General features: G+C 50.4%; 1 protein-coding gene across 9 annotated transcripts in view; it reads right to left on the bottom strand.

The window, feature by feature from the left end:
• The window catches only part of PTPRS (protein tyrosine phosphatase receptor type S), a 104,593-nt gene that overhangs the window by 40,730 nt on the left and 40,894 nt on the right, over positions 1–22,969 (bottom strand). For 7 of the 9 annotated variants that reach the window (XM_066274943.1, XM_066275014.1, XM_066274969.1 and 4 more), the window contains exons 2-6: positions 22,735–22,926; positions 16,496–16,641; positions 15,550–15,691; positions 12,375–12,563; positions 6,487–6,597 (exon numbers count right to left, since the gene is read on the bottom strand). In XM_066274943.1, the coding sequence (XP_066131040.1) occupies positions 6,487–6,597; positions 12,375–12,563; positions 15,550–15,691; positions 16,496–16,641; positions 22,735–22,825 (679 nt within the window). In that variant the 5' untranslated portion in view covers positions 22,826–22,926. Of the gene's footprint in view, positions 1–6,474; positions 6,598–12,374; positions 12,564–15,549; positions 15,692–16,495; positions 16,642–22,734; positions 22,927–22,969 lie in introns of all 9 variants that reach the window. The other 2 variants (XM_066274952.1, XM_066274958.1) reach the window with 1 other exon arrangement.

The raw sequence follows: 22,969 nt of genomic DNA, 5'->3' as shown, positions 1-22,969 counted from the left end.
CTCCTCCAAACTCCAAAATGAGGATGAGGGTGGGGAGGACAGGGGAGAGATGCCAAGAAGTTCTGCAGCCTCCATGGGTTTAAGCTTAGATTACACCTGTCAGGGGAAGGGAGGGGGTCCAAGGCCTAATTTCAAACCCTGTTTCTCAGCCCCTCCATTGATCCCCAGCCTGTAGCCCAGGGAGGGTGGGTACCGTCCCCCCACTGGCCTGCCTTGTGCATCTCCCCTCTCCACCATCTTGCCTCCCTCCTCCTACCACCAGCTCCCTCCGCCATCCGGATAGCATGCAAAGGCCTGGAGGGACCTGGCTGGACTCCTGCCCCATGGGCTGACCAGTGGCCTTGGCAAACTGGTGTTTTAAGCTGGACATTTTGCTGCACTATCAATTTTTTTATTGGTTCTTTTTTTTTATACCCTCTCTCTCCCCATTTCTTTTTGTTTGTTTTGGTTCTTGCAGAAAATGGAATGACATCTTGCCAATTGACTGATTACCCTTGCCCCTTTGCTGCAGCTGGAGACACAGGGCTTTCCAAGTGACAAGGTGTAATCTAATGTTCCCCTCACACCCCACCAAAAACAGAGGAAACAGCAATGCAGAGTGTGTGGGGCAGGCAGCAGGCGAGAGGTGTCTAGAGCTCAGTGTTCCTGCAGAATGCCTCCCTCCCCACCACCCGCCATGTCCAAACAGGGGAGAATCTGCCTCCCCACCCTGGAGCCCCCTCTCCCCTAGGGGTGAGGGTGGGATGAGGAGAGAAGGGCTGGGTCCTGGTCTGCCATCGCCTACCTTCATGGGAGTAGCATGGCTAGGTATAAGCAGAACTGGGGAGCTCGCCCACATACCCCAGGGAAGTATTCTGGAGATAAAGGAGGTGAGAGAGGTTCCAGGCCTAATATCTTCACCTACTCCTGCTTTGGGAGACCAGGAGGTAAGGAGAGCACTTAGAGGTTATATCCATAATTATATGGCTTGAGTACCAGAAGTTTAATTTTAAAAACAATTTGTCCCATAAGACTCCATGCGGACTGATCTAAAAAGAACCAGGGACGGGTCTCCGATAAAGGTTCTGAAAAACTCCTGGAAATCAGAACAATCTAGGTCTCCCACTGGTGATGGGTTTCTTAGTTTAGCATTCAAGACTAGGCATTAAATTACCCCAACCCTACAAACCCTGATGATATCTCAAGTCCCTTAAAGGTGGAAAGTTCTGCCCCATGTCTCCATCTTGCTGTGAGTTCTCCCTGCATATTCCCACAATACAGGTGTGTGGCACACCATTTTACTGGGTCCTGTGCATCATGGTTCAGTAATGCTATGTTGCTAGACCAGATGGTAAAGACACCATCTCTAGCCACTAACTTGTATCTTAAAGATTTACAATTTTACAGAAACAAAAAAGAATATTAACAACCAGGGAAGATAGAATCTGATATCTTCCCACCTTGTCAAAAGCCTGAGCTACATCTTCCCCAGGAGAGTTCTGGGAATACAGCTGCCAGCCACATTAAAAAGTGGGCTTGGTTTTGCCCTGGCCGGTTGGCTCAGTGGTAGAGCGTCGGCCTGGCGTGGAGTCCCGGGTTTGATTCCTGGCCAGGGCACACAGGAGAAGCGCCCATCTGCTTCTCTACCCCTCCCCCTCTCCTTCCTCTCTGTCTCTCTCTTCCCCTCCCGCAGCCAAGGCTCCACTGGAGCACAGTTGGCCCGGGCACTGAGGATGGCTCTATGGCCTCTGCCTCAGGCTCTAGAATGGCTCTGGTTGCAACAGAGCGGCACCCCAGATGGGCAGAGCATCGCCCCGTGGTGGGCGTGCTGGGTGGATCCCAGTCGGGCGCATGCGGAAGTCTGACTGACTCCCCATTCCCAACTTCAGAAAAATACAAAAAAAAAAAAAGTGGGCTTGGTTTTGACTTTCACCCTTTGAATCACACAGATTAAAGTTCAGGAGGAGAAGGTCAAGTCTGGATACTGTATTCCACTCCCTGAACAACCCAGGATCAGCAAAGCTAAAGATTGTTAATTGAAGAAGAGTTAGATTTGGGGTGGAAATTCCTTGCAATTAACTCCCAGGACTGGCTGCTCTGGCAACAATGTAAAACATTTGTAGCTTTCAGGGCAGAACTTGCCTGATGGCCCATCTCTTCTGGTAGGCTGGCACTTATCTGCAAGGGTAGCCTAGCACCCAAGCTGGGCTTCTTTTTTGCCCCCTTCTGATACTGTGGCCACAGAACTGCCTGGGGGAGTGACTGGGCATAAGATAAGAAATATGGCTCTGGGGAGGCCACTGATCTCACAGGAATGGGTTTGGAGCCAGGAAAAAACGAGATTATGGGATGACCTCAGAAAAGCACTAGTAAATAATGAGATCCAAACAAATGGATTAGTTTTTGCCCTTCTTTTCAAAGCAGTTTCCCATACCATATTATTCAAACAGTAGATCACTGAAGTATATAACAGGGAAACTGAGGTTCCCAAAGAAGGGAAGTAACTTGGTTCAGATCATTTGTTTGAACATTTTACTCCCCTGTTCTACAACAATCACACTAGCGATTTCTTTTGTGCCATGAACTACACGGGGCACTTATGGAGTCTTGATTATCTTGATGGGATCCTCCCAACTACCCTGTGAGCTAGGCATATAAATGATCCTTACTCTTTATTTGAGGAAATAGTGACTAGCCCAAAGCCACACAGCCAAGGAGAAGCAGAAGCAGGATTTGAAACCTGGTCTGCTGGAACACAGAGTCTGTGCTCTCACCACGAGGCTATACTGCCCCCAAAGTCCAAGTGGTCTTCAGAGACCCTCAGCTACTCCTCTGTTTCAATTCACTGGGACCCAACTTTGGTAGAGGGGCTGGGAAACCCCTCTCTCATCTTTTGGAACTTCCTTGAGGGTCAACCTGACAGCTCTCACACTAGATTAAAAAGAGACAAAAGAAATATATCCCCCCTTTGCATCTAAATTCCTCCTGACAACTTGGCCCTAGACTAAATAATTGGGAGTTTAGCAAAGGTGAGTAAGGGACAAGAGAAGGGTAAAGGTGATCCCAAAGAGACTGGCCTCTCTCAATTATCAATGTTGTGAAGTGGCTGGGGGCTAGGGCTCAGAAATCTAAATGGATTTTACTGGAGACTGGCTGGGGTTGGAGTGGGACTCTCAATGACTTGCCTTTATTCAAGGGAGGGGACAAATAATGGGAGTGAGAATCCCTGAAGGTCTGCAAGAGTGAAAGAGACAGAGAGAAAGAGAGCTGAAAGAAAGAGGTAGAGAGAACTGCAGAGGCAAAGAGGGGGGGGGGAGAGGCTGTGTCCAAATTTCCCATGGGTTTTCTCCAGAATTCCACAGTTCTGATGCTCAGGTAATCAGAAAGTGACCATGCTATATTGCTGGACAAAAGACACCAGCAACTAGACCCAGAGCCTATGAAGGTGTGAGGGAGTCAGCCAACATCATCTGGTAGGCAAAGGCATAATAGTAAAGGGCAGGAAAACTGGCTAAATATTTCTTCAAAGTCATCATACCAGCTGCCATTCTGAGTGCTGCCAATGTGCCAAACACACTTCATTTTGGGAGGATGGTCCCGTTTAAGGTGGCCACTTCCCACACTTGGACATATCACTACATAGAACAAGAACTCAAAATGCCAACTGCCCATTCAGACATACTTCAAATGCCTGTTTTTTGGGTTGTTTGGGAGCGTGGTAGGTGGTCTCATGATGAGGCAGAAAGATGGGAATGCACCTGCTTAAGTACCCTTCCAACATGGCCACTTGGCAGGGTTGAGGCTCCAGATCTGGGTAAAAGGGGCTGGCCAGTGAGATCAGACAAATTGGGCTGCTCTCCTCACATCTTTCACCCAGGCTATGACTACCTCCCACCACTTGTCCATGCCCTGTCCCTCGCGCCCAGGCGGTCACTTTCTGCACCAGCATCCCAGCTGTGGGACCCCTTCCGCCTTCCAGATGGTAGCTGGGACAGGAACACTGGCTTTTAAATCACAATGCGTTTGGAGAACAACCACAGAACAGCTCAGCCCAAGAAACCAAAACCAAATAGCACGGAAAACACAAGACAGAACCAAATACAAAACGCTTTGGAGGAGGGGCCAGGTGAAAGGAATGGGAGGGGGAAAAAATAACGAACGGATCGGTTTTTTCCCCCCTGAAATGAAACAAAACTTAAAAAAAGGAAAGAAACCTCATCATTAAATAAAAAAAACAAATAAAGAAAAAAAAACCAAAAGGGAAAAACGGAACAGAAGACGAGAAACACTCCAACAGAAGGCGTTGGGAATTCACCAAACCCACCGACAAGAGTGGCATGCAGAGAAATTTTTACATTCTCCCAGCATGCATCAGGCCCAAGTTACCATGACGACGAGGAGTGCAAAAAACTTAGCAACAACATTACCAACGGATGCATAGATAGGCGACCACAATGCAAGCATCGCATGTGTGCGGCCTGCCCTAGGCCGGGCTGGGCGCGGCTGAGATTTTCGTGTCTTTCTGGGTTTTTGCTCTCGCTTGGTGGTATTTTGTTTCGTTGTTTGCTTTGCGCTTATTTATTCATATTCCGTTATTTTTATTTTTTTAGTTCATTTTTCTATTATTTTCCATGTGCATGTCTGTGTGTGTCCGTGTGCTCTGTGTATATTTCATGTGTGCGTGTCACTTTCAGAATGTAAAAATGTGGGTAAAGAAAGTAAAAAAGAAAAAAACACACCAACCTTCTCGAAGCTCTGAGGGATGTAAAGGGGGTTTGATGCAGAACACAATGACATGGGGAGAAGAGAAAAAATAGGGGAGATACAGAGAGTAAAAAGAGGACTTCCCAAGGCTAAAAGCTGCAATAGTTTGTTTTTTCTTTAAACCAAAAAAAAAAAAATTAAAATTAAAAAATAAAAAAGAACAGCAATGACCTTTTTCCTTTCTTCCACTCCTTCCTTGACAAATAAGATCTACATTTGCCTTCCACGATTCTTTTTAAATTCAATTTTGGAGCATCTGAGACCCAGACAAAGACTGGGAGGCTGGATTCCCCCCAGAGGAAGGAGGCACATAGCGGGGACCCAACCTCTGGGGGCCGAGGACACAAAGGCCCCGTCATACCCTTGCTAAAGGCCGCCCCCACCCTGCCCCATTACTGCTGTCCACACTCTCCTCGAGCTCTGCCAGACTTATACATCCCCATCCCAGGTGTTTGCGGAAAAATAAGCAGGTTAGACGAAGACCAGTCAGCTGGAGTCATGGACGCACTATAACTCACCAGAGGGGCCATGGCAGCAGATCAAATGTGTGCCCCCTGCCCGCCTGCCCACCCGCATCCCCATCCCCTCCCTCCACGCAGCCTCCTTCTCAGAGACTTGATGCAAAACCCCAGGTGCAGAACTGAGGCGCTGCTTCACGGCCAGTGGGGCTGTGCTTGGTGGGGCTATGGGTGAGGGAGCAGCCGCTCAGCCTTGCAGTGGAGAATGGCAGGAGCTTGGTGTGTCAATGGGGGAAACTGAGGCCTGGAGAGGGGGAGTTATGGAGTCAAGTATACAGAGCCAATTGGGACAGCCCTGGGGTTTGAATGGGCCGTTTTTCTGGCAGACAGAAGTTGTTTCTACCACAAATCTGATCAGAAACATCTGTGGGAAGGCAGGAAGTGGAGGCAGATTAAAATTTCTGAAAGGACTGAAGAGAACCAACACAGGGATTAAGGGGTTGACAGATGCATCAGGGGGCAGGAGCCCTCAGGGTCGTTGAGGGGATACCAAGGGACCCAAAAAGAAGTGTGTGTAGATACTTCCTAGGGCTTCCTTGGGTGGGATGAGGGTGCTGGGGCAAGAACCTTATGCCTCTGGAAGGGACAAGCCTGGCTGGCTTGACAGAGCACCAGGCCCTGGGTACAGGTCCCTGCTATGGCCCTGGTCTCGCTCTGGTCTACATGAGTCCTTTCTGAGGGTGACAGAGAAAGAGCACTGGGCTGACAATGCTGGGCCAGCGGCGGAGGGCACCCTCGAAGATCCCTCCCCAACTCTCAGATGGAGGGCGCTGGAGGTGGGGGCAGTGAGGTGAGCTATGAGGCCACAAATTTTGGAGAAGCGAAGCGAGCACATGACAAGGGGAGGCACGCACGACACAGCACAGAAGAAGCTGACTCAGGTGAGTGGGCAGAGGCCTGCAGACTCCCCCGGCCCTGTAGGCTCAAGACTGAACCCATCCCATGGCCCTGCCCTGTTCCCTCCTTCCGCTCCGCAAGTCCTGTATCCCACTTGGGTATCTATCACAAGGCACAGGGGTGGGGGCTAATGCTGCCTCTATCTTATAGGCAAGAAAACAGATTCAGAGAGGGATGCCACCCTGCCCAAGGTCCCACCACGACCAGGCAGAAAGCCCCCTGCTCAGGTCTGCAGGGGACAGGGGAGCCCGGAGGCTGTGAGCCCGAGGAGGGAGGGGGACGGGATGGGGCTGGTCCCTGCCTTTGACTTGGATACGGCGTTCCCTACCTCGCACGTAGAGGTTGGCAGGTGAGGAATAGCGCACACCGGCACTGTTGGTGGCCACACACTCATATTTGCCCTGGTCGGTCTCCTCGCTGCTCTCAATCTGCAGAGCCCCTGTAGGGAGAGGGCAGAAAGCTTGGCCAGTCAGGAGAGGCCCAGGGGTGGGCTAGGAGGGCTCTCTCAGAGTCCCATCTGGCCCGTCTCTTGGTCTGGCTGGGCCGGAGAAGCAGACGAAAGAGTTGAGTTAGCCTAAAAGCCCCAGCTGGGCTGGTGCCTCCCTGGCTCATCTCTCCTCACCCCAAGTCTAGCCCTATACTGTCCTGATCACACCACATTCCCCCCAAATCCTCCACCATCACTGTAAAAGCAGCTAGGGTTTCATAAACAGGTGCCAAGGTGAAGTTCGAGCTGGGGGGAGCATGTGCCATAAAGGTGTGCTTGCAAAAGCACCGAATGCCACTGTCCAGGCAAAGGGGAAAGACAGGGTTAGCATTCATAACTGGTAAGTCATTCCAGAGACCCTGGGACCTAACGAGCCCAGGTGATGTGCGAATTCAGGGAACCTGCTTTGCTGGTTTTACCCAAAGTCCATGTGTAAATGAACATGAGTCTGGGTTCCTTAAGTGTGTTTGCAATCATAGGCCCCAATGGCCACAATGCTCGTAAGTCAACAGAGGCAGGGTGTAGTTCTTCAAGGGTGACCGAATGAAATTTCAGGACTGGCTTACCCCGGATGATAGTTAAAGTAAAGGATGCTGAGACTGATATACATCAGATATGTTTAAAATTATAATCCTGGATCAAAAAATTTGTAGATCCTGAGTGAATAAAAATTTAAAGAAAAGGCCAATTTTCTCAAGCATACTTAAAATCACGGGCCCTAATCACAGATCTTGGTGCCCATGAGGTAAATAAAAATAGGGCTGATTTCCCCTCAGCATGTTAGAAATCACAGGAAGTGAACCAGACTTCACATGCACATAGAAAAATGAATGAAACTTCTCAAAAATGTTTGAAAGCACAGGCCTTGATCAAGCACTACAATGCCCATGAGTAAATGAAAACAAGCCCAGGATTTTCCCAAGGACACCTGAAACCAAAACCTAGGCCAAACTGTCATTTTCACAATAAGAATGTGCCTGACCAGGCGGTGGCGCAGTGGATAGATCGTCAAATTGGGATGTGGAAGGACCCAGGTTCGAGACCCCGAGGTCGCCAGCTTAAGTGCGGGCTCATCTGGTTTGAGCAAGGCTCACCAGCTTGAGCCCAAGGTCGCTGGCTCAAGGAAGGGGTTACTCAGTCTGCTGAAGGCCTGCGGTCAAGGCACATATGAGAAATCAATCAATGAACAACTAAGGAACTGCAACAAAGAATTGATGTTTCTCATCTCTCTCCCTTCTGTCTGTCTGTCCCTATCTGTCCCTCTGTCCCTCTGTCTGTCTCTGCCAAAAATAAAAAAAATAAAAAAATAAAAAGAATGAGTGAACAGATATATCTCTAAGAAAATCTGAATCACAGGCCTGACCCAAGTGCTTGTTGACCTGTAAATAAAGATGAGTGAATATCTTCAAGTGTGTTAGAATCACAGGCTTCTATCAGAGTCCCTGGCACCAAGCTCCCAGGCAGACCCCTCCTCCTAGCTTTGTTCATGGTTGTCCCATGGGAGTGATGTGGGACACTTCACTTAAAAGGTGGGTGAGGGTCTGCTCCCATATAACATTCCTACTTTCCTCCAAGTTCAAGGCTCTGGGGAAGCAGGAAGGCAGGTATTATTATGGAAGACCAGAGATGACGGAGAGGCCGTTCTAAGACACAGAGCATTTTGTGGTAACACCAGGATTCCTAGAATTCCCATCCAGACCTATTCTATTCTCTGGGGCAGCACCCAGGGACTCAAGTCAGATCCAGCCTTTGAGACTGCCTATCTCCCTGCTCCGAGGCTGGACCCTCCATCCCCAGATCAAAGCTTCAGAGCTGAAAGACCTTTTCTGAACACTCATGTTACCGATGGGAAAACCGAGGCTGGAGATGGACAAGGGCTGCATATAGAGCAATGGTAAAAAACCTGGCTTCTTGCACTCTAGGTGGGCATGGAAGGAAGTAACCCTTCCTGAGCTGGAAATTGCCCCCTTCCTGCAGGCAGGTGGCCTGAGGAGCCACTATGGCCAGACTCAGCACCCAAGCCATAGATAGCAACATAGACACAGAAAATAGACAAACATGGGCAGGGTGGCAAGGAGGAGACACGTGAAAGGGGGCCTTGGGCAGCCCCCCATGGAGCCTGGGGGGCTAGGTGGGCAGCAAGAGAGCATGAGTGGGTGAGTGGGTGGGTGAGTAAAGAGCCTCTTACCTCGGATCGGAGTGCTTTCTGTAAGGGAAGCAGAGAGAGTCAGGTGAATGACAGAAGGTAGTCCTGGGGGGGGGGGGGCTGGGGGCCCCAAGGAGGCCAGGCTGGGCCGTGAATGAGGCCTGTCCATTCTGCTCCTGGTGGGACTAAGCCAGCCTAGGTCTAAAGACCCTGAAGACCTTGCTGAGGAATTGGGAGACAAAGCTCCTAGGAGCAGGGTGGATTTGAGGGCTTGTCAATCGAGAGGACTTCCCATAGGCTTAGCAGGAATCTACTGGGGAAGGAGGGGCATCTCTATGCCCTGGGAAGGTCTATGGCCTGGCCTGGCCTGGCTCTGTTGGCTGCCTTCCTTCTGAGCTGAGGGAGGGAGGTCTGGTCCATGACCTCCCTTCCTTCTTTCCTTCTCGGGAGGGACAGGGAGCAATGGGGATCTCAGGAATCTTGTTAGAGACAGTGGGAAACAGGTTAGTGCCCCAGGGTCGGGCATTAATAAAGCAAAGGAAAGGAAAGGTGTTACAGACAGGCCAAGTAGGAGGGAGAGGGGAGGGCAGTGAAAGGGGATCGAGGGCAGAGGGAGGGCCCCATAGCCTCATTTATTCCAAAAGGAAAAGAGGAAAAAAGGGTTATCTGTGTGTCTACCTGGGTACTGGGGGCAGGGACAACTTAGGGGACAAGAAAAGAAGGTCCTGGACTGGAGTGTCATATCCTCAGCTCATCTTCCTGGGGGATATAACCCCTACCTGCTGATGACAAGGGGACCCCAAGGGCAGGGCAGAGAAGCTGTCAAGGGTGAAAAAACAGCTCCTTTGCATGGTCCCGGCCCATTTTACAGATGGGCAAACTGAGGCCCAGAGGGGCCAGGGTATTGTCACACCATGAGTTAAAGACAGGGGTGGGCTTTGAACCCAGCTATCCAACCTATCAGGTTGGGGACCTTCTAGCCTAAAGTTTTTGGGACCCCTATGTTACGTCTTACAAAATCCTCCATTCAGCAAGGCCACTCTCTCCTCTTTACAGAGAGGAAATGGGAAGTTGCCTAATGCTACAACATGGAAAACTAGAATCCAGGGCAGTTGGGAATCTAGGTCAGCCCCTGCTTTGGGCAGTTTCACTACATGTGGATTATGATAGAGGCTGGAGAACAGGAGTTCTTCCCAAGATGGCCAAATAGTCCATGGCAACTATACTGACAGGAAAAGAATGTACCCCAAGATAAGAAGGAAAACATCATGGGTCACTATCAGTCATTCTCACCTTAGTAAGAATTAACCCAGCCATTGGTTTCAGGGAATTCAGGCTAGATACTGGGAAAAGAGGATGAGTAGTACCCAGTACCAGCCCAGCTAGAAAACATCCCTCTCACTCCAGCCCCAGTCCCCAAACTTCTGTAATTTCATCATTTTCCAGCAGTGTCAGGGCCCAGATGGGGTAGGTAGACTGTTATATGCAATGCTCCAGGATATCCCTGATTTCCCCTCATCCCCCTGTGTGGCCTTGCCTTTTTTCCTCTTTTCCTTTTGGCCTCCTCTCTCTGCAGCTCCCTGGTGCCTGGCTAGGGAGGACTGGGTGGCCGGTAGGGAATGCTGGTGGAGAGGGCTAGGTTAGTAAACATGCCACGTGGAGTGGGTCAGTTACTGTCACAGTGGCTGTTAGTCTGAGGGAAAGGGACAGGGGGACAAAAAGGGAACGTTAGTTGTTGACGTGGTGAAGAAATGAGACTTACCAAAGGTTTCTGAACGTTTATAATAGAGGGACAAGAAAAAGAGAACAGGATCATTAACGGGTGGTTATGCAGAAGCTTGTATAGTTGTGGGGGCAGGGTGTGGAGGGGAAGTCAGAATAATCAGATTTATTATGATTAATAAAGCAGCTTATGTTCACTGAGTACCTATTACGTGCCAGACATTCCGTCCTGGGCCTCTCACAATAGTGCCAGGGAGTAGGCACATTCTACAAGGAAGCTGAGACCCAGAGAGAACATGCTCTGGGTCACCGCTGACACCTGACCCAGGCCAGCAGGACCTGAGGCCCATGCTCTTAATCATTTCACTACACTGGGGAGACAATGGTGGAAGCCAACAGAGAAACAAGTGAATTTCTGATGTTGCCATCATTCCTCCAGCTGAACCCCCAAAGCTGCAAATATCATCAGACAGATTGGGAGGGATCAGGCTCTCTCTCCCCAGTGCAAGAATTCTGGGTTTAATATCTGCCCTTTTTCCAGGCTTAGGTCTCCCCTGGGGAGGGGAGCAGAGAGCAGAGAGCAGAGGACAGGCAGACAGGCTCCTCAGAAGGTGCAGCTGGGAGCGAGTAAGGAGCACTGAGAATGAACGACCGGGCAGCCTTTAGGTATGGGCGGCTCCATGGTGGACTCTTCAGAGGAAGGGGAGAAAAAGTACAAAGAAGTATGCTCTAATGCGTGTACTCACAATGGACTGACACACGCAAGAGTGCATACAGCACATCCCTACCACGTGTCTGCACACACAGGACTGCGGCCTGAGCTACGTGCGCATGGGGGGCCTGCCCTGGGTACACGTGCACGGAAGGGACTGTAACATGGGTACACGTGGCTGAGATGCGCGTAGACAAGCTCTGCCCTGGGAGGGAGAAGGGCTGCGTGTGCCCACAGATCAGACCAGTACAGGGAGCTCAGACACACACACACACGGACATATCATGAAGCAGGGGGAAAATGGACACAATACACACAGCCCAGCCCCCCACCCCCAGACGTATGGATTCACAGATGGGGCTCACAGGTTCTATTCCGAGACACAACTGTGGAACCACCCATCTCTGAGGTGACCAAGGCATGGTGCTCTGTCCCAAGGCTGCCTAACCCAGCTGGGGCCTAAACAAACAAGCTAAGCTGCCTGTCTGTGCTCCATAACTTCCTTACTGTGTTGCTCTTGGACACTCTAACCCTACTGCTCTCTATGGCTCCCACACCTTACCTGTCTACAGCTCACTACCCCTCCAGAGAGGCCTACTACTTCAACATAGAAGATACTCTCCCTATGCCACCTCTCATAGTTTCCATTACTTTGACTCTCTGTGCCCCATTACATACCCAGTGGTTAGGCATTGAAGATGGCCTTTCCTTGCTACCTGCCATGGCTTCCCATCACCTCTGCCTGTCTGTCCCCCTTTGTGTCCCCACTGCAGATAACCACTATCCTCTGTGGCTTTCCATCACCCGTAACTATGTGTGCCTCATTGGGAACCCACTACTGGGTACTGGAGACACTGGGGCCACCACCGTGCATAACTGGACCAATTATATGCCCACTCAGCATTAAAGAACTCTCCTCCCACCACCTACCACTGCTCTTCATCACCACTGCCAGTCTATGCCCCACCATGTTCCCATTGGTTCAGCTCTGAAGACACTCTCCTCTCCCCATCATCTGTGCCCTGCATGGCTGCCCATCATCTCTGTCTTTCTGTCTCCCATGAGCCCACAGGGCTTGGGCCCTAGAGAAGCTGCCATCCCCCTGCTGCCCACTGTGGCTCCCAGAGCCTCCTGGCCACCTGCACTCACCTGATCTCAGCTGTTTGATGCGCCCGTTGCTGGCACTGGGGTCCACGGGCAGGAAGTCCTTAAACCAGGTGATCTCGGGGTCAGGGTTGCCACTGGCAGCACACAGCATTGTAGCTGTCCGCGTCCGCTCCACCACCTTCAGCTGGGGGCCCATGTCGATGTTGGGGAAACCGGGAGGCAGCTGGTCCTCTGCAGGAGGAGACAGGAAAAAAAGGGTGGAGGCTGGTTATCACATGGCCACCCCCCAGGGTAGGGCTCTGGGACCAGCTGCCCTATTTCCCCAGGGAAACAAGAGGGCTGTATTGCGGCCCACATGGGTCACTGCACAGAAGGAAATGACCCCAGTCCAAAGTCCTGAATGCTAACTCTGTACCAGGTTCTGCGCGTGTTCCTTCCTGTGCCCTCCGCAGAGAGGGGGCCTGTTTCAGAGGAGGAAACTGAGGCTCAGACACACATCTGTCCCAGGTCATATAGCCAGGACATAGCAAGGCCCTTAGGTTGGGTAGCTGTAGAACCCCATACTGGACTGGACCTACTGGAGCCTGAGGTAGTTCAGGCCCTGAGGCCTGAATGACCAGAAAGGTGGTTCTCACTAGTTCCAATGACATCACCAGAGGTTAAAGCCAAAACAATTGGACCTTAATTCCTGGTGCTCAGGGCTGGCCTGTACATGTAGGAGGTTGGGGGTCTGCCTGCAACCCTCTGTGCTCCCGTTTCCACATGTGTGCATGCACATGCATAAGTATTCACCCATGTACACACTCACACCCCCTGCATGTTCACATGTTAGCACTTCCCATGTGTATGTAGGTCTGCTGGGGTCCCCATGAGCATGTATGGATGGGAGCAGGCACATGGGTGCTAGGGGAGGCCGCAGTCTCCTGATGTTAATTCAAGCTCCTAATTAAACAAAAATGTTCATCACGTACCACATTGTGGCCTATTCCTCGGAGTTTAATTAAAACAACGGTGTGGGAGGCGTGAGTGGAGTCCACAATCAGATAGCAGGGGAGGGATAAGGAGGGAAGGAGTGGCAGTGAATGCTGGGACCAATAGCTCAGACCTTCCTCACTCAGCAGGGGCCACTGTGGGGAACTGGGGCTCAGGGCCTAGGGCTGGGGATGCCAGGCATTCCTGGGTCAAACACCCCAGGCTGCAGGCCCAGCCCAAGCACCACATCCTTCTAGCAGCTGGAGCACAGAGAGATGCCAAAGAGGCCTTGATGGGGGCAGGGAGCAGAGATATTGCTTTCCCAGATGCCCAGGGCACTTAATAGATTCAGTTTGTTCTTTTAACTCTCTGAGCACTTACAATGGAGGCTGGCACAGGCCGAGGAGAGGGAGGCTATTCCATCTGAGCCGGGAAAGGTCAGGGCAAAAATATCTGCTGGGAAGGGGCAAGGCAGGCCAGGCTCCGGACTCCTCCCCGTTCCCCTCCCTCTTCCCTCCATCCCTCACAGGACAGGTTCTAGGACCCATGGAAAAAGAAACAATGGGGCCTCTGGTTAAAAAATTAAGAATTTCCAGATGGCCTGACCTGTGGTGGCGCAGTGGATAAAATGTTGACCTGGAATGTTGTGGTCACTGGTTTGAAACACTGGGCTTGTCTGGTCAAGGCACCTGTAAGAGTTTCCTACCCCCTTTTTTTTTTCTCTCTCTCTCTCTCCTCCCTCTCTAAAAAGAATAAATGTAAAATAATAATAATAATAATAATAATAATAATTTCCAGATGGTCACAGCAGAGCTTTCTGAATGAGGGACCCTGCAGAGGTCACTCACACACCAGGGTATAAGACAGAGTGCCCTTGGGGCCAATGGGATGCCTCCTCCCAGGGCTCCAAGCTGACCGCAGCTCTGCTGTCCTGGAGGGCACTGGAAGAATGCCACTCTGGGAGGCGTAAGGGGGCCACCTACCATCAAACCGCTGACTGTGGCTCATACTTATAGATCAGGGTATTATCCCTGCAGGTGACAGGAGCAATCCACCTACCTGAGAGCTGCAGAATGGCTGGTGGCCAAGCTGTCTTGTTCAAACCAGAATAACAACGACAACAGTAATATCAGACAGATAGACTTGACCAAGTGCTTATTCCCTGTGTAGCACTGCATGAGTCTCTTATATTGTACACTCATCTGATTTATGAAACCACCCCATGTGTTAAGTATCATTATTACCCCACTCTGGAAGTGAGGAAACTGCAGTTCAAAAGAAGTTCATTAACTTGTCCAAAGGCACACAGCTTCAGAGTGGCAGTGTTAGGATTCAAACTCAAGTTGTAGGGCCCCAGGCTAAAACCACCTTGTAATAGAGAAGGCAGTAGAGAGCAGCTGTGTGGAAATTTGTGGCAAGGCTGTCTGAAGGCTGCTGTTTTATAATGAGAAATTAATTTTCTGGTGCCCCCAGCCCAACTGAAAGAGACCAGCAAACAGGCCAGCAAAGCAGTGTTCCCAAAGGATCCGTGTGAATGTATGGGGAAGTGGGGCAGCTGTTTCTGCCTGCCAGTATCTTATTCCTCCTTGTTCCTTTGGGAAAACCATGCCTTACTGACCATGTCTAAGCAGCAAACATACCCTGGACTCCAGGACTCCAGGAAGAGCTCTGCCAACCAGAGTCCTCTGATTGTTCCTCTAGCCATAGTAACTGGCTCAAGCATGGACAGGCTGCGCCAATGTGTACCAGTCCTGCGTTATTTGGTCCTCCCTTTTAGGTGACGGCTTAGAAGCCTCGAGTTAATGAGAGAGAGGCATCTCTCTGAGGATATAGTTGATATGGAAGAAAACAATCCCAGAAGCAGAGAGAGTGAGCTCCGAGAAAATCATATGAGCATCTAGATCCAGCTGAACCTGAAGCTGGTCCACTCTGCAGAATTCTAATTACATGAACCAATGAATTCTCTTTCTTACTTGAACCAGTGTGTGTTCAGGCAACCTCTTGTAATCAGAAAAGCATGATTAAGATAAAAAATGAGAACGACTCTAGTCTCTTAACTCCTCCTTCCTGAAAAGGTTTGCTAAAACCTATTAGTAGGCTCTGGGCTCAGTGGTATTAGGGGCTAGAGAAGGGAGATCAAGGTCTCCTGAAGAGAAAATCAAAACCAAGACTTTCATAGATGCCTTTGGCATTTGTCCCCAAAGCCTCGGGCCCAGTTCCCCACCCCCACCCGGGAACACAGTACCTCGGAGGACAGTGAGCTTGGCATGGACCGTGATCTCCCCAACCGAGTTCTGGGCCACACATTCATACACGTTCTCATCCCGTGGTGTTCGTAATGGCTGGATCCTCAGCACGGCCCCCGAACTCCCGTCAAACTCAATAGTCTGCCAAGGGCAGGGGAGAAAAGTCAGGGTGAGGCTGGGGTACCGGAGGTCCAGGGAGAGGAGATGGGGTATGTACAAACAAAGAGTATTATGTGTATGTGGGTGTGTGACATGCACATTAAGTTTGTGTAACAGGCATGTGAAGGTGTGTTAGATGTGAAAACATGGATGTCTGATCATGTGCATGTGTATAAATTCCTTTCTGTGAGCAGTGGTTAGATGTGAGTCTGTGTGAGTATACGATAAGATCGAGAGAGGGCCCTGGATGGTTGGCTCAGTGGTAGAGTGTCGGCCTGGCGTGCAGGAGTCCCGGGTTCGATTCCCGGCCAGGGCACACAGGAGAAGTGCCCATCTGCTTCTCCACCCCTCCCTCTCTCCTTCCTCTCTGTCTCTCTCTTCCCCTCCCACAGCCAAGGCTCCATTGGAGCAAAGTTTGCCTGGGCGCTAAGGATGGCTCTATGGCCTCTGCCTCAGGCGCTAGAATGGCTCTGGTTGCAACAGAGCAACGCCCCAGATGAGCAGAGCATCGCCCCCTGGTGGGCATGCCGGGTGGATCCCAGTCGGGCACATACAGGAGTCTGTCTGACTGCCTCCCCGTTTCCAGCTTCAGAAAAAAAAAAAAAAAAAATAGATCGAGAGAGGGCAGGCCTCTCCTTGAGGCCACACAGCATGCAGGTGGCAGAGCAAGCCAGCTTGGCAGGGCCCTCACATGACAGGGAGTAGACGGGAAAAAGGTCCTAGCTTGCAAGCGAGCCCATGTACAATTGTCTGGCCCCAGGCTGCTTCCCCTCACCCCCCACTCACCTCAAAGCGCTGTGAGTTGACCTTCTTCCCCTTCTTGTTCCAGGTCACTCGTGGCTTGGGGTCGCCCGTGGCCTGACACACAAAGGAAGCCACACCTCCTGACACGCCTATCTGGTCTTTGGGTTCTTTGATGAACCTGGGGGGCTCTAGGGATAGAGCAGGAAAAAAGAGAGGCTCCAGTGGGCCCAGGTAAGTGGCCAGGACCTCATGGGGCCATGCCCCCATCCCCTGTCCAGCCATGGAGTTACTATGTGGGCCCAATAGGAGGGCTGGAGAGAGAAGAAAGGTGAAGAAATGCTGCCATTGGATGCCCCCCACTGCCAAGGAACCCAGGGGTCTGCACAGCCCCAACCCAAACCACTACCACCTAGACCAGGGGTCCCCAAACTACAGCCCACGGGCCGCATGCGGTCCCCTGAGGCCATTTATCCAGCTCCCGCCGCACTTCCGGAAGGGGCACCTCTTTCATTGGTGGTCAGTGAGAGGATCATAGTTCTCATTGAAATACTGGTCAGTTTGTTGATTTAAATTTACTTGTTCTTTATTTTAAATATTGTATTTGTTCCCATTTTGTTTTTTAACTTTAAAATAAGATATGTGCAGTGTGCATAGGGATTTGTTCATAGTTTTTTTTATAGTCCAGCCCTCCAATGGTCTGAGGGACAGTGAACTGGCCCCCTGTGTAAAAAGTTTGGGGACCCCTGACCTAGACCCTTGAAGGGTCCTTAGTTTTGAAAAGACTTAGATAACTTGATCTAATCCCCTGGTGAGACATGTGGGAAAACTGAGGCACCAAGCATATTAGTAACATCTAATCCTTCTGACATGTTTGACATGCTGAGGAGCAAGGCCATTATAATTCCCATTTCATACATGAGAAAGCTGAGGCACTGACCAGACAAGGCACTTGCTTCTGACACACACAACCAGTGGCAGAGAAGGGATTTGAACTGGGCTGGCTCCTGTGCCCACATTTCCTGCCCTTCTCAATGATCTAATATAGTCTCTCCAAGAAAGTGTCACAAAAGAACATGTGTCTTTAACATTCCCTGGACAGTTTCAACTCTGCACCTAGGACAAGCTACAGTATCCAGCCAGACTTCAATAACATTGTTTCCTTTTTATTGACTTTTCACAGTAACATCTGAATTGCCCAAAGGAATACTGCGTTTCCATTCACAGTCATGCTACAATGTATCCTATAAAATGAATTCACTTAATATATCCAACCAAAGGAGAGTGATTAAATGAATAGTGGGCTATCAGTGAAGTAGAATATTATGCCCCCCCAAAAAAGGTACAAGGATGCTTTTCAAATGTACTATTTAGAGAAAAAAACAGCAAGACATAACATGAAATAGAAAAAAGTGAGGGCTAATAAAAGTGTAGTGACCAGTTGATCCCTGGTCAGGGCACATACAGAACAGCTCAATGTTCCTGTCTATCTTTCTCTCCCTGCCTCTCTCAAAAAAAACGGTGTACTTAGTGCTGTGTTTGAGTGATAAGAAAAATGAAAAGAGGGAGAGTGTGTATCTCGTGTGCATGTGCACGTGTGTGTTTGGAAACAGTGGCTGCCTCCAGGGAGAGAAACGTGCTGGACCCAGGAGGAAAGAGGCGTCATACCTTAGTACCTTCCTTAGATTTAGAACTAATTTACAAATAAACTTAAAATACTTTTTTAAAGGATCAAATAAAAAGGTCAGCCAATTAAAGGAAACTATTAAGTAAAAGTTTGGGGTCTGAGGAGAGGTGGAAAAGGGCTAAACAACTCAAACTATAGCCATACTGGGTCTCTGGGCCCTCAAAATCAGCAGAGAGCAGAGGACCACGAGGGTTCAGCAGGAAACTTCTGGCTGTTCAGAAGCACAGAAAAGCTCAAGGCAGCCTCAGGTTTCAAGTATGGGAGCCCACAGGCCCAGTTTGTCCCATGCATAGTTCAGGTTAGGTTCTGAACAAAACAGAGTACCTGTATCAGTGGTCTGATCAGCCTCACCTCCCTCATTCAAGGCTCTGCTTCCACTCACTCAACTCCAATGTAATCTCCTGACACAGTGACTGTTAATCCCACTGTAGAGACGGGGCTATACAGATTCAGGAAGGTTACCACCTTGCACAAGGTCACACAGCTCAGAAATAAGAGTACCCAGATTTGAACCTGGGTCTCTCTGTCCCCAAGACCACATCTTATGCTCTTATCACCTTCAAGCCTTCAACCTGGCTTAGATGTTTTGCTCTACACTGAGCCTTGAGCTGGGCCCAACTCCCTGGCTCTGACCGCTGGCCGCCCTCCTCTGAGCCTCAGGACTGGTGACTGGTGCCATATGGGTCCCCAGCCAAGGTCACAGGGAAAGTTGTTGTGGCCAGGTCAGGAATCTTACTTCTGGGAAAAGACTCCCCCAGAGCCGTTGGATGAAAGGGCAGAGCAGCTGTGGGAGGCATAGCTGTCTGTTTGTCAGGGCTGGAGACACACCCCTACACCCACCAATCCAAGGAAGGAAACACACTGGGAGCCCCACTATTCCTTCTCCTGGAGTCCCTCCCTCCCCCTTCCTTTGGCAGCCCCAACATCAGTTGGGCCAGCACCTACCCTAGGAGCCTTCGCAGATTACAGCAGCCCAGGTCCAGAACCCCTTTGTCCTCACTGCCGCCTGGATGTACCCCATCATTGCCCTGATCCCGCCGGGATGAAATACCTGGCTTTTTGCCACATGGCAGGATGGGAATGGGCAACCCCCTTCCCTAGGACCCCATCATACCTTTCTGTGTTCAGTGACCTTGAGGGGCTCTTGACTTTGATGCCCATTAACACCAGGCCCAATGAAGCTGCCCACTAACTCCTGGGCTCCCCCTCTCTGCAGCAGTCAACTCCTTAGCCTCTCTGCAGGTGGCCTCAGGATCACTGCCACCCAGGAGAGCTTCCTCTGCCCACTGCATCCCCTACTAGAAAATTCTTTGTGGATGCCTGGATTCTCATTCTCTCCCCTCCTCTTCTTGGCAAAGGAGCCCCAGACATGAGAAATATGCACTGGGTATGGCCAAAGTTTGTGCCAGCAAGCAGTCATTTGTGCTAGGCCTGGTGGGGCTCCTTTCTTACCCCCGTGTCACAGATGGGCAAACTGAGGCTCAGGAAGGGTAACTGACCTGTACATCAGGTCACCTAGCTCATGATGGGCAAAGAGCTAGGATTCTAACCTGGTCCTATCCAGTTCCCAAACCTTGTAAGCAGCACACTGAATAAATGGGGCTGTGGGTCTTCATTACTGAAGAGTGCTCCAGGGGTCCCTGTTTCCTAGATGAAGAGACTGAGGTTCTGAGTGGTGATGTCAACAGTGTAGAAGCAGGAAAAGGTCTGATTTCTGCTTGTTCATTTCAGATTCTGCAGAAAAGAATCTGGTGCCAGATCCAGAGACCCACCCATCTGTCCCCTTCAACTCTGACTGGGCTGGCCCACAGTATTTTCCTGGGGGAAAAGCCCCCAGAACTAGGATCCAGTTCTACAGCAGAAATCACTCTTCTTGGCACTGGCTGGTGAACACTTCAGCTGCTCCCCCAGGCTCTTTGCATCCCTGACAGCCCCCATCACAAATGGCTCCCTGAAGACCTGGGCTACTCCCTGAAGATGGCAGTGCCAATCACGATGCCCATAGCCCCCTGTTGCGCCCCAGATGACAAAGTTCCTGCTAAACAGACCTACCTACTGCAGTTGAGATGCACTACCCCTAGAGATGAAGACCTGTTTGAAACTAGACCAACACCTACAGGAATACAGTAATAATCAGGGGCTCATGAAAGAAACACCTATTGAGCTATCTCCAGCTACATGCCAGGTCCTGACTGACATCCTGGGTCACACTCCATCGTGGTCCAGTCCCTCAGCTGCTACTATCACCCACAACAGTCTGTCTTCCCCCATAGGAGGCTCCAGAGGGTGCCAATGAGCACCTAAGTCAGGTGCAGCCCCTCCTTTATCCACACCCCTCCAGGGCTCTCATTTCCTTAGTGGTAAAAGCCCAGTGCTCCCCAAACCCACAGAACTGAGTACAACCTGCCCCGTCCCCTCCCTGACCTTACTTCCTCTTTCTCCTCCAGCCACACAGGCCTCCTGGCTGTTCCTCCAACAAACAAGGCATGATCCTGCCTCAGGGTCTTTGAACATGCTATGCCCTTTGGTTGGGACACCCCCTCCCAATACCACTGACGTGCACTCCTCACCTCCTTTAAATCTCTGCACAGATGCCACCTACTCATTGTGACCTCCCTCTAATCCTCCCCCATGCCCTCAGCTCCCTTTCTGCTTATCTTGCTCCTAAGCATGTCCACCATCCAACGCACTTAGAGTCTCTACTTCACTAGATTAGCAGCTCCTTAAAGAGGGGAGAAGTCTGTTTCATCCCCTGTGTCTAAACCAGTGGCTGGCACACAGTAGGTGTTTAGGTAAGAACACAGTCTCTCCCATGTCACATGATCAAGCTAGAGTTCAAGCCCAGGACTAGAACTCTGATCTCCATCCCTCATCACAAAGGCCACTTTGTGGCCTCAGTTTCCCCACCTGAAAACAGGGATGATCTCAGCTCCAGCATGGCCAAGGCTGGTATTTATCAGTGGAGCAAGATGTTAAGCAGTAAATATATTAGTTATTTAACTGGTGTAAATTAAATCAGTGGTTCTCAACTGAGAATGAGGTATTTTTGTCTGAGGACATATGTTGTCACATTGAGGGTGGTTCCTGGCATTGAGTGAGTGGGGCCAGGGATGCTGCTCAACCCTTTACAGTGCCCAGGACAGGCCTCCACAAAGAATGACCAGACCTCAATGTCAGCAGTGCCTGTGAGGAGAAACCCTATGTTAAATGAATGAAAAACTAAAATTTCTTAGTACGTTTAGTCCACCATTCCCACTGCAGAGAATCAAGTCTAGGAAGACACAGACCCTGGGTAAAGACTGGACAGATCATAGCCTAGCCACACCTGGCCTTTGGCTTGGAGGCAGTTTCATACCATCCTTGGGAACTCAGCCTCTGGAGCCAGGTAGCCCGGGTTCAAATCTGAGCATGGCCCCTTCCTGACTATTGTAACCTAACTGTGCCTCAGTTTCCCCATTTGTACAGTGGGGGTAATGATAACAGCATTCATCTCATCAGACTGTGGTGGTGATCTGAATCTGAATTACGCACTTACTAAAAAACAACATGAAAACGAGAAAAAGCACCAATGGAGAAGGCAGGTGTGTGTGTCTCTGGTATTCTCATCCAGCAGTAATAATTACTATGCTTGTGAAACACGGGACTGTGGGCCTACTATGTACCAGACAGCATGCAAGGGCTTATCACATATTCTTGTCACATGAATGCTAGAGTGGGGATAATGTTATAAGCCTCATTCAATCAAGGTAAAAATGGGAGCTGAGTTAGTTACTAGCCTAAGGTCACATAGCAGGTCTTCAGCAAAACCAGCCTGATCAAAGATCCCAATTTCTTCCCCTTCTGGCCTGACTCTGTGTCCCTATGGGCCTGAGTGATGCTTCCGCTGGGCCCCTCATGGTAGGGTGGGTATTGGTGTTGAGCCCACAACTGACTCTCATCCTCTCCATGTTATCACCAGAAATGCAGCCTTGTCCACTGCCTAACTGCACCAACCTCTTTTCCTCACACCTCCATGTGCTAACACCTTCACCAGAAATACCCTTTCCATCGGCAAACTCCTACACACCCACGAAGCCCCACCTCCAATACCCTCTTTCCTAAGAAGTCTCCCCTGGCTCTGCCTGGAAAGTTGTCTCCCAGCTGGGTCCTGGTGTTTCTACCTAAGGCAAGGGAAGGTGAACTCTGGCTCACTCAGGAGTGAGGGACTTCAAGAAAGTCCCTGCCTACTCTGAGCCTCAGTTTCTCTCACTGGAAAATGTAGAAGGTAATAGAACTGGCATGTTGGGTTTTGAAAGGCCTGGAGGGAGGTGAAGCAGGTAAATCTGTATTTAGCAGTGGGCTTGGCACAGAGCTGATGCTGGGGAAGCAGACATTGTAACCATTATTACTGTTATTCCTTTATTAATACCATCATTACTACAGTCTTTAGTTCAGATGTTCTCAAGACTCAGTGCATAACAAGCATCTTACTCAGTAAAATTCATGGAGCACAGAGGCTCCACTTGGCAAAACCAGGGGCCCCTGGGAGGACATGTGTTCACACATGCACACAAAAATGCATACTCAGGTATCCACACACTCTGCACCAGGCTCTTACCTTCTGCTGCGCAGCCTCCAACCAACAAGACCACAAGGAAGCCCACGGGACCAATCACAGATGCCACTCCAGGGCCCCAGGCAGGAGCCATTCTTAGCAGTCACCTGCAACCTCCAACCACGGCCCTGGAGGAGAGGATGGCCCCAGTCCCTCACAGAGAGGCCTTGAGCCAAGGGTCTGACGAGGCAGCGTCTGCAGAGACAATGAAAGGGTAGAGAGAGCAGGGGAATCTGGT

Source organism: Saccopteryx bilineata, chromosome 1, assembly GCF_036850765.1.
Source record: "Saccopteryx bilineata isolate mSacBil1 chromosome 1, mSacBil1_pri_phased_curated, whole genome shotgun sequence".
In the NCBI taxonomy this organism is placed as follows: domain Eukaryota; kingdom Metazoa; phylum Chordata; class Mammalia; order Chiroptera; family Emballonuridae; genus Saccopteryx; species Saccopteryx bilineata.
This window is presented reverse-complemented; position numbering and strand designations above follow the sequence as displayed.